At 39.6% G+C, this 12,247-nt stretch overlaps 1 protein-coding gene across 1 annotated transcript in view; it reads right to left on the minus strand.

The window, feature by feature from the left end:
• The window catches only part of CSMD2 (CUB and Sushi multiple domains 2), a 1,088,526-nt gene that overhangs the window by 295,725 nt on the left and 780,554 nt on the right, over positions 1–12,247 (minus strand). The window contains exon 13 of the mRNA XM_044285154.1: positions 3,059–3,241. Coding sequence (XP_044141089.1) covers positions 3,059–3,241 — 183 coding nt within the window. The remainder of the gene's footprint in view (positions 1–3,058; positions 3,242–12,247) is intronic.

Below are 12,247 nucleotides of genomic sequence, written 5' to 3' on the forward strand. Positions count from 1 at the left end.
ACAGTGTGTCATCTACAGATCCCAAATAACAGTGTCCTCCACAGATCCGCCATAACAGTGAGTCATCCACAGATCTCCTATAATAGTGTCATCCACAGACTACCATTAGTTCAAAAAACCCACCAAAAGCACACCTTTTGGTTCAAAAATATTTTTTTCTTATTTAGCTCCTCAAAAATCTAGGTGCATCTTATGGGCAGGTGCGTCATATAGGGTGAAAAATATGGCATGTTTTTTCTTTTAACGCCATTTCAGGAAAAATAGAACTTTGCAGCGAATCAAATTCTTCCTGAAATTCGGATCTAAGTCAATTCATTTGTCTTCGATTCGTTCAACACTAGTCATCATTACCACATCGGTGTGTGTGTGTGTGAGTGTCCGAGTCCCGCTGATCAGCTGTTTCAAGAAGCCACCTTAGACAGAGTTACTTTAGAAACATCAGGTGCATCTGGAGATCATAATGATCTCTTGAAGTGAATCCAACCTGTATGATGTTAAAATATGTCTGATGTTTCAACAATAAGGGACATCCTACAGTACTCCTTTGATGATGGTGGAAGTGAAAGAATGCTAATTTTCTCTTCGACTAAATATCGGTTCTTTGGTCTCAGTTGTCTGATCTATAAGGATTGCTGGCTGGAGTCGACAAAGTACACTATATACTACAAACCTTATAGGTGAGTGTAATTGCATATACTGTATGCTGTACCTGCTAATAGTAGTTATAGTCTTGTACATGAAGAACTCCTCTCTCTGCTTTTTTAATTTTTTATATCATGTGTCATAATTTGTGACTTTTTATCACCACAGAAGTGGAGAAAATGTATTGATAAATCAGTCCCTATGACTATAAATATGAAAGTCAGATTGATGCTGCCATGCTTAAAAGGGTTGTCCCATCTGGATATTTATAGCATATCCACAGAATATGCTATAAATCTCCAAAAGATGCAGGCCCCCCCATCTCCTGCTACCGGAAATGAAAGGTGGCCACGCAAGCTTGGATCTCTCCTTTCACTTCTAGGTGTGGTCACCCAAGAGATGGCCCGGTTCTAGAGTACCCAAGGTGTGACACACATCAATTGGACACTTATAGCATATTGTATTGTGTGGATATGCCATATATGTGCATAAGGGAATACTCTTTTAAGTTACAGTTAGGTCCATATATATTTGGACACTGACACAAATTTTGTAGCTATCTAGCTGGCATAGATTTCAGTCATCAGTTATGCCATGAAGCACATGTAAATCATAGTGTATGTGCATGGGCTAAAAGACATGCCACATCCCTTTTTCAGAAAGTGGCAAGGACTACGTAGAAACGCCACTTGCACCTAGATTTGCGACTAGTGGTTTGCAACTTTTTTACTCAAATAAAGATATAATACGTTTCCCTATAATAAGTCTCAAACACAGATATTTTAATTTATTCAATATACAATCATATTGACTGCTGTATCCACTATTCTACATTCTGACAACCATGGAAAAAGATTGGACAACAGATATGAGGCCAATGTTGTCTACAAAGACTATGTAACCATACATGTTTGCTTTGGTTTACATTGCAATCTGTTATCTGTTAGCTGACTGTTAATTATTTCTGTTGCCTCACAGGAGCTTTCTCCTAGAAATGGATAGACTGATGTGAGAGTACATAATGTTAAAACATATTGGGAGCAGAGCCAGACTAAGGTTCTTTGGGCCAACCAGAGGAAAATATTCTGAGGGCTCAACCCCCATATCATCAATAATATCTAATAGGTTTTGATTCAAAGTAATTGACACTAGTAAGTTATGGTTCTAAAGGAAGATTCAAATGTTTTTTCATTCCTGGATCTTTTAGACCCACTATGGTGTCAGAATCTGGGCCCCCAGAGGCTCCTCTGGTAGTCTAGTGGGCCAGTCTAATGCTCTTGAGGAACACAGTGACTGTTACAGTTATGGGGAATTGTGTTTGGCAGTATCAAGCAGGATCTATATCTGGCTTTGCCTATGTTCTGCCAGATCCGGGACACAGATGATTTGTGTTCCCTCTATATATTATATTCTTCAAATATATATTTGTCAAAAACAAGGACAGATATAGTTACAAATAAATGTTCTGAACATACATTATGCGTGTATGTGTCCATATTTCGTGATATCGGGCTTTGCTGAACTTGGTTTGCAGGCCTATGATGAAGTTGAGGGTTGTAATTGAAATCTCTAATGTGGGGATGGGGTTCATTACTATTAATCTAAATCTTAGATCTTAGACATATTTAGCGTAAATTGTGCTCACATTATGTCACTATGTCACATTATGTCACTTTAGATTTCAGAGATTGTTGAGCAACCATACTGTAATGCCATTCAGGCCAATAAAACACAACATAATCCTCATTTTACTTAGGGACAATATATAAGTAAAGTCTCCCTGTAAAATCAATTACAGTCTTAGGTAACAAAACATCACAGCTGGACAATGCGGTACCACTGGCTTCCGAACACAGCACAAGAATGGATAAGATTTACAGTATATATTCCTTCATCCATATTTCTATATTGGGAATCCACCCACGTGTTTAATTACATAGCTAGGACTCTAATCTTACACCTTTCACAAATACCTGTTGGATGTTTGCCCCATGCTCTTGATAATCTCTGTGTTATTTAGTGCAAACTCTAGAGAGGTAGTCATAAAAACCAGCTCCAACATCGATAGAGTTAATTCAACTAAAAACGCAGAACAAGGTACATTTAAAAAAACTGCCTGATTGCTGAAAATCTCTCCCTCTAAATTAAAAAATGAATATTTCATGATAAAAAATAAGGTTCTCCTAGAGAGGCAGTAACTCCAGCTGCACCTCTCCCTCGTTGAGCGGCTTAAATTACTGCTGAAAATGGAATATGAATGTTATTAGCATGCGATTAGTATTTTCATTTGCATGGCACTCCGAATCCTTATTGCCTGGGGGGGTTGGGGAGGGTGGAAAGATGAGTGGGTGCGTGGCACCCATTGCTGTCTGGCTGGCCTGGTTTTACACACACACAGACTTCTCTCCTCACTTACACACACAACTAGGTTTTCTGGCAGACCACTGGCTGTTCTTTTGGCATGTGATTGTTGACTGTCCAACCAGCTCAAATGCTGGCTGGCACCGGAATACCAGACTGTCTCCATGTCGAAATCTTGATCCTTCTCTTGTTCCGAATGCTGGAATTCCTGGGTCCCCACAGCTCCCCTGGTCTATTTCTGAAAAACAAGAATGGAATAAAATGTACTGAGAACATCTGCTTGTTGTGGGGCAATGCCAACAATCCTTTATAGTAGTCCTAAAGAGGTTGGCTCATCTCAATCATTGATGGCGCATTGCTAAGATATGCCATTAATGTCAGATAGGTGTGTGTCCCACCTCTGGGACCCGCTCCTAATTCAAGAAAAGAGTAGGAGAGCACACCATGTATGCATGGTCTTCTCTTATCGTTATGGGACAGCTGAAAATAGCCAAACTAGCACTTGGATACCATAGTGGGAAATAAAGGATGACTTTGCATTGCGTGGCTGCTCTCCATTCACTAAAGGGGCCCCTTTCTGGACATAGGAGTGAGTCCTGCAAGTGGGACCTGAACCTATCGAACATTGATGGCATATCCTAGCAATATGTCATCAATGTTTGAGATTAGACAATCCCTTTAAGCACCTTGTAGGCAGCTACCATCACATCTACCGATTTGTAATCCAATCATGTTACATTTACTGCTGACTTTGTAAGTTTATCACCTAGTGTCATCTTTTTAAGCACACAATGACATTTACACTAAAACAAAGTAAGAACATACCCACAATCAATATCAATAAGCACCATCCTTAGACACTTAGAGGAGGAGAATGAGATGAGAAGCTACAGAACGCTCAGGTTCAGAAGCAGCTGGTGATATGTAAGTATCCTATTCTATCATACTGAGCAGGAGAGCAGTAATCAAACACAATATTCTGTTTGTCTTGAGGCTTCTTTGCTTGATCATTTTTAACCACTTGAGACAAAAGCTGGAAAAGAACTTTGCCTCACACACAGTCGCAGAAGATGGGTGTTTGAGTCACATGCTGCATAATAAACTGCAAATATTTCAGGACAATGATAATTAAACATATGTTTTCATACAATAATATAATCCAAAGAAGTTCTTGGTTTTATGCAGCAAGTTCTAACTCCCGTTGTTAAGCGTTATATTGGTGCCTTCAATTTTCACTTTAATGAGGCTTTGCTAGATAAATATTTTCATGCAGCGGGCCTTTTACGTATGATGCTATAATGAGAACTATTATGAGGATTTATTATTATTTATAGTCATATCTCAGTGCGATGGTAGAGGCTAAATAGAAAATGTAGACTGCAGCTAGCACTGTACTACTGTACATACAGGGAAACTTACAATCCTCCCCCATAGTATTGATTTAGAGGGAGCTGTCCAAAAGGAAAGGTCCTGAAGTGTAGACACTGTGGACATGGTTGAAGAGTCTAGAACTTCTTTATATTCTGTTTAGTACTGAAGTTTTATAAAGTACTTTTTACAAGAGAGACCTGAAATTTTTGTAACGTATCATAAGAAGTTGGCAGGTTCCAAAAAAAAGTCAATAATGACTGTTAATTATTTCTGTTGCCTCACAGGAGCTTTCTCCTAGAAATGGATAGACTGATGTGAGAGTACATAATGTTAAAACATATTGGGAGCAGAGCCAGACTAAGGTTCTTTGGGCCAACCAGAGGAAAATATTCTGAGGGCTCAACCCCCATATCATCAATAATATCTAATAGGTTTTGATTCAAAGTAATTGACACTAGTAAGTTATGGTTCTAAAGGAAGATTCAAATGTTTTTTCATTCCTGGATCTTTTAGACCCACTATGGTGTCAGAATCTGTCAATAAAAAGTACCACTGCTTAATATTGTTACTATTTCTACGATTAAAGATCTTCATATATTGGTGCGGGATTTGCAGCACCAGCAATAGAAGGATGGGGTAATGGGATGTATAACGTCGCTGCCATGTCCATAGCTTCCCCTGCTTGTACATACAGTACATACAGAAGAACTTGCAGAAGCTGCACAGTTGAGTAATAACGTTACATGTTACAAGTGCTTTCTTTCTTTTCCCTTGGCTCAACTTATTTCCAGATGTGTGTTTGGTGCTGACCAGCTTAAAAAAAAAAAAAAAGATTCCTTGATAGTGTGTCACAGGATGACTGTTCCATATGAGCCTATTTGCAGCCACTGGTTGTGATGTTACTTGCAGCCTACCAAGGCCTTTGTTCGCATGTTGTAACATTGTATGGAATCTGTCTCATAAGAAAGTGGAGTCCTTTGAGCAAATTTGAGCAAAATTAAGAGTAGGTACTTAATTGCATGGGAAGCAACAGTGTATGGTGAGGTAAGCTGATTGATCAGAAACTTCATCAAAATCTAAATTCTATGCCGAAATATCAACAAAGCTGGCATGACCTGGCATGGACGTAATATAATTAAAGTGTATTCTTAACACATAAGAAAAACAGCCGGTGTGTGCAACTCTGGACTGTAAAACAGGCTCCGTACCAGGTAAGATAAAGATGATAGTTACAATGTTACTCACTTTAAAGGGGATTTCCGGCTACAGATATCGTCAGGATAGGTCATCAATATCAGATCCTTGGGGTCTGACACTTGGCCCCCACCAATCAGCTGTTTGGGCTTAAGTAGAAGACTCCACACCCTGTGTACTGTATACTGCAGCTCAGCTCCTATTCATGTGAATGGGAGCTGAGCTGTATGCCTTCAGCTCAGTAAGGCTGAGTTCCTGTTTTGTTTTGTTTCTCTTTTTCTGATGGATCAGAAGAATGGAATGCTAAATGGTGATATGAACTCAGCCTAAGCCGTACAGATGACGATGCTGCGGCAGCCGGAAACAGCTGATCATTGGAGTGTCCGATCCACAGATATTGATATTGGAGAATAAGTCATCAAAGTTTGTAGCCTGGAGAACCTCTTTACGTAAAAAAGTGGATACTCAAAGGTGGACACGTGTTTTATGGTGATGTCCAGCTATTGCTTTTCTACACATAATTACAAGAATCCACCAGTGCCCTTGTAGTTTATGTCAATTTTATACTTCCTAACTAAATTAGGGTATCGTTCTGGTTAACACGATGAGTCCATTTGTAGATTAAGATAATCAAAAGAAAGGAAATGTTGGGAGTTTGTTTTATGGTAACAGTGACTGTAAGGCGGCTAGCATATGGGAATGAGTAAGTAGGCTCTCTGGATGCCATGCACCTAAGGGGATTTTCATGCATAATTTTCCCATTTTTGTCCCAGGTTAGCAGTAAACAAGGGGATTTTCGTCCTATGTTAGCTGTAAACAATTTATTTTGTTTTGTCTACTAGCAAGATACAAATACTGAACTGTTCATCTACACATTAAACAATGATCATATGCCATAAATCATTACATTATTATCATTGCACTCTACTGAAAGCCTCTTGGTACTTCATTAGGCTATAGGAAGAATAACATTTAAAACAATTTTCCCTGGCTGCGTTTCAATTAGAAGTCGAGATTACACTAAAGTTTTATTAGCCTGCATGCCTGGCCTCACTGCCTCCTAATTTCTAATGTGCCTAAAGAAACTAAAGTGAGAGAAGAATTAGGGTTATATATGTATAATATTTAATTTCATCTTTTTTTTCATCCTGCACAACTTGTATGGTGAACGTCGTAGACAATAATTGCAGATACTGAAGAAAATTTTGGCGGCACTACACCCCCATGGATCGCTGATAAGTAAATGCAAAACACGGTCCTCTGTGTATGCCGGGTATATACTATGCAAGGTGACAGTGGTGCCTGCTCAGGCAAGTCACAATATAATCAAATCAATGTCAAGAAGCAAAAAAATCAGCGGCACTCGCCACTTTCACGGTGTCATCATTCCATTGGTTTATTGCAGATAGCAAAATATGCACAGCAGCATTACAGGACTGGGGCGGACAACCTTTACTTGAAACAAAGGCCGCCTAAGCTGGGTACAGCAGCGACGGCCGTTTCGCACGATTGTGCTTCTTCCGGCTACCTGTGTGACGCAGACAGGTGTGTCTGCCTATTTAAGGAGGAGCATGAGTTTAACCCCTAAGGGGTATACCTGTGTGCGTATTTCAAATGAACAAATTATCCACAGCAATCAGTTTTACATCTCAGATACACTAAGATCGTTTCGATCATTAAGACCTAGGGGTCCCATGGCATCCGTGTGAATTATCCATCTCGCTTCTTTTTGTAATAAGAGGCGATGCCTATCACCTCCTTGTGTCATGGACGGAATCACCTCAATTCCAGCAAAACCCAGGCATTTTTCATCTCCCCCGTGTTTCTGCCATATATGGTCTATTAAACGGGGGCAGCCTTTCCTTGTTCTGATGGAATTGAGGTGTTCACGGAACCTTTCTAACATGGGCCTGATTGTCTTACCTCTATAGAAAGCTCCGCACTCGCATTTAACCACATACACAATGTATGCGGTTTTACATGTGCAGAATTGTCTCATTCTGTGCGATACACTCCCTAAAGAGAGGACTTTGTCCCGGAGGATGTATCCACAGAAGGAGCAATTACCACATCGATGATTTCCTGAGGGTTTTCTTACGCCTATCCACTGACTTGGATTCTGTTCACATTTCATGCGGCTACTGACTAAATGATCTCTCAGAGTGTGCGTTTTTCAGAAAGAAATAAAGTTTTTTTTTGCCTGTGAATTCAGCTAGACCACTCTCATTTGTTAGTAGATCCCAATTGTCGTGGATAATTTTTTTGATTGAGTCAGCCATAGGGCTATATTTAAACACGGATCGATTATCTTCCTCAAGTTTCTTTTTTTGGTGTAATAATTATTTTTGTGTGTTTCTATCTGCCCTAATCAATGCTTCATACAGCATCCTTTAAGGGATATTCCTTTTTTTAACTCAGTAGCCTGTCTCATATATCCATCCCTATAACGTGTAAACTGTCCATATGGTATGGCCTCCTTTACACTACGTGGTTGAAAGCTTCCATGGTGTAGAAGGGAATTGGAAGCAGTGGGCTTACGGAAACCCTCTGTTACAATTTCACCATCGCGTATAATGACACGGACATCAAGAAACGCCAAAGTTTCCCCCCAATTTTTTTTTAGGGTAAAACGCATGTTCATGTCATTCTCGCGGCAGAGTGATTGGAACTTGGTGTCATTGGATGCAGAAAGCTTATATACCCGCATTCCTCAGCGAGCAGGAGTAGGGGCAGGTAGATATGCTTAGGTCCACATAGTGCAAGTGGTGAGTGTCGCAGATTTTTTTGCTTCTTGACATTGAGTCATAGACAATAATGTCTGACTTGTATTGTAGACACCAAAATTATAGACACCACACAGTGAGGGTAAATCACACATCAAAATGCGCTAGAATTCTGGCATAATTTGTGGGGGGGGGGGGGAGGGGGGAATGCTGCACATGACACTTTTTCTGGCTTGTCCGAAAAAAGTATGTTGCTGTCAGAAAGGGGTTAATGCCTAAGTTGTGATATTGTGCACCAAAAATACCTCAACATTTCGGAGAATAAAGTTATACACAAAGGTGGGCCACATTTATCATTCAGCATAAGCCACTGTTATATCTAGTATGTGGGGAGATTCATTAAAACCTTTATGTATCAAAGGCACAGTGCCAGAAAAGTAGAGTGATTTTTGCCTGCTTTGTCGACGGAGTAACAATTTTTAGTATCACAAATTTATGAAGTGTTTGCACCATTTTTAGTGTGGTTTGCTCCATGTTGAGCAATTTACATATACTAAGGGGTAGCCAGATGTTTTGTGGGCAGAGCTACATTTTAGTACAGAAAAAAGTTGAAAGTGTACTCAAGTCCGATGGTGGAGTAAAAACTGATGGAACCTTTGTACTAAATAAGATTAAACTTTACTAATTTCTGTGACAAATTTAACGAATGGCATGCTGCATTTGATAAATCTGTTGTAAAAAATGAATTTAGAAGAATCTGACTATCCAAAAACAGTGCAAAAATTTACATCTAAATACATTACCCTCTAAGTCTCTGTTAAGCTGGCATAATTTACACCAGTTTTCTGGTAGAAAATATCATAAATGTGCCCAACATCCCCTCCTCCACACCATATACTGCCTGTTTTTTTTTTTTAAGTGGCGAGCAGGCACAAACACCCCAAAAAGTGCCAACAAGTGTGACAAGAAAAGTGGTTTAGGGGGTTTGACAAATCCCCTAAAGTGTCTAAAGATTAGACAGTATTAGTAAGTCTGGCCCGATGTTATTCTTAATCATACCAGATAAGGTAAAAAGTAATCTTTAATTATTACATTTTACAATGACTAGGGAGTAATAGAAATTACCATGCAAGCTGTTCAATGGAGAAGTAGACATCAAATATTTATGAATTTTATTTGGGTGACATAATCCATTATTTCCAAGTTGTAATTTGGGTGGTCAAGCTTCCAAGAAAAAATAATTGCATATGGGCTACCAAGAGAATATATGGTATATAAAGAGTACTTAATGACTGCAACAATATATTACCTACCCAATTTTTAAACAGATATACCGTAGCTCCAATATACTCATTAATGGCTCATGCACACGAGCCTGGGTGCCCAATGCCCATACTGCGGGCTGCAAAGAGCGGATCTGCAATATATGGGCACCAGCCATGTGCACTCCGTATCACGGATGAGGATCCATTGACTTAAATGAGTCAACAATCCTCAAGATACTAAGTCCACAGGCACAGATTAGAAGCTTACGGAAGTACTACAAAGCACTTCCATGGGATTTTGGTCTGTACCTACGCACCGCAAAAAATAGAACATGTTTGCATCCGCAAATGGCGTGCACACTGACGGTCCCCGTGCATTGCGGACCGCTATTTGTGGTCCACATAACGGGCAAGGAGCACACACACTCGTGTGCATGAGCCCTAAATGTGGTTAATGTTGTCTCATTGTAGAGGGTATTGAATATATAATTTACATTTTCCGCCAGCTGACTCCTGTGTAAGGAAGCGATTATACCTACATTCTTAGATTAGGAAAAACAAGTAAAAAGCTACCATGTAGGAACCATACTGTGACTTGAGGTTTGTGAATTGAGCACAAATCTTTAGAGTGTGCAATGTAAAATCTAAATCACTATATTATAATACACTTTGCATTTTTTTTTTACTAATGTTTTGTTACTTTGTTTGCAGGGGGTGATCTATCTATCGAGGCAAAAATCTGAACACAACCTTTTAACTGGTGTAATCTGTAGAAAATTGACCTCCAATGTGTCAAAATATTAATTCAGAGGGAGACTATTATTTGTGGAGGAAACTTTTAGCCCGCTATTTTGAACTCTGCCACATTAAATTTAGTTCTGTTTTTTCCAATTGGAAAGGGGTTATGTGACATAAATTTTGGCAAAAATTTACTCAAAAAAATACTGGAATTTACTAGTGTATTGCATAATATGGCTCACCTGAAATGCGAATACTACAGTGCTGGGAAGAAGTATCACCTGCGGTTGTTCAACGTTTTCACAGACACTGGATTAAACGTTTACCCATGTGCATCCAGCTGAATAATGGACGCACAGAACATGTCATGTAGAAAACTTTCACCTTGCTCAAATAAAATTTCCTCCATCAAATAATGCAATAATGTAGCCGCCCTCCCAATAAATAGTTTGACACATTGAAAATTATATATGTATATACACTCACCTAAAGAATTATTAGGAACACCTGTTCTATTTCTCATTAATGCGATTATCTAGTCAACCAATCACATGGCAGTTGCTTCAATGCATGTAGGGTTGTGGTCCTGGTCAAGACAATCTCCTGAGCTCCAAACTGAATGTCAGAATGGGAAAGAAAGGTGGGCTACAACAGCAGAAGACCCCACCGGGTACCACTCATCTCCACTACAAATAGGAAAAAGAGGCTGCATTTTGCACAAGCTCACCAAAATTGTACTGTTGAAGACTGGAAAAATGTTGCCTGGTCTGATGAGTCTCGATTTCTGTTGAGACATTCAAATGGTAGGGTCCAAATTTGTCGTAAACAGAATAAGAACATGTATCCATCATGCCTTGTTACCACTGTGCAGGCTGGTGGTGTAATGCTGTGGGGGATGTTTTCTGGGCACACTTTAAGCCCCTTAGTGCCAATTGGCCATCGTTTAAATGCCACGGGCTACCTGAGCATTGGTTCTGACCATGTCCATCCCTTCATGACCACCATGTACCCATCCTCTGATGGCTACTTCCAGCAGGATAATGCACCATGTCACAAAGCTCGAATCATTTCAAATTGGTTTCTTGAACATGACAATGAGTTCACTGTACTAAAATGGCCCCCACAGTCACCAGATCCCAACCCAATAGAGCATCTTTGGGATGTGGTGGAACGGGAGCTTCGTGCCCTGGATGTGCACCCCTCGAATCTCCATCAACTGCAAGATGCTATCCTATCAATATGGGCCAACATTTCTAAAGAATGCTATCAGCACCTTGTGGAATCAATGCCACGTAGAATTAAGGCAGTTCTGAAGGCAAAAGGGGGTCCAACACCGTATTAGTATGGTGTTCCTAATAATTCTTTAGGTGAGTGTATATATATGTAAAAAAAGCGGGCAGCACTCCATTTTATACATTGGATTTGCTTGATCTTAACTGGGCCAAAAATCGGCAATGTAATATGCGCATATTGCGCACACAATACAGGCGTGGCTCACTTTTGCTACATTTTTCAGCACAGTAATGCCTATCACAGCACAGAAAAACAGACAGCAAGTTACTTTTTTTTTTCAAAGACGAAAGACAAAGACACTAATCCCTATCACAGCACAGTAATTCACACTACCTAACACCCTGCACTGGAACCTATCAGCTACACTATATCACTATCTAACCTACACTATCTCCCGCTAACTATCTACAGTGGAGGAAATAATTATTTGACCCCTCACTGATTTTGTAAGTTTGTCCAATGACAAAGAAATGAAAAGTCTCAGAACAGTATCATTTCAATGGTAGGTTTATTGTAACAGTGGCAGATAGCACATCAAAAGGAAAATCGAAAAAATAACTTTAAATAAAAGATAGCAACTGATTTGCATTTCATTGAGTGAAATAAGTATTTGAACCCTCTAACAAAAAAAGACTTAATACTTGGTGGAAAAACCCTTGT

This window comes from Bufo gargarizans, chromosome 3, assembly GCF_014858855.1.
Source record: "Bufo gargarizans isolate SCDJY-AF-19 chromosome 3, ASM1485885v1, whole genome shotgun sequence".
Taxonomy (NCBI): domain Eukaryota; kingdom Metazoa; phylum Chordata; class Amphibia; order Anura; family Bufonidae; genus Bufo; species Bufo gargarizans.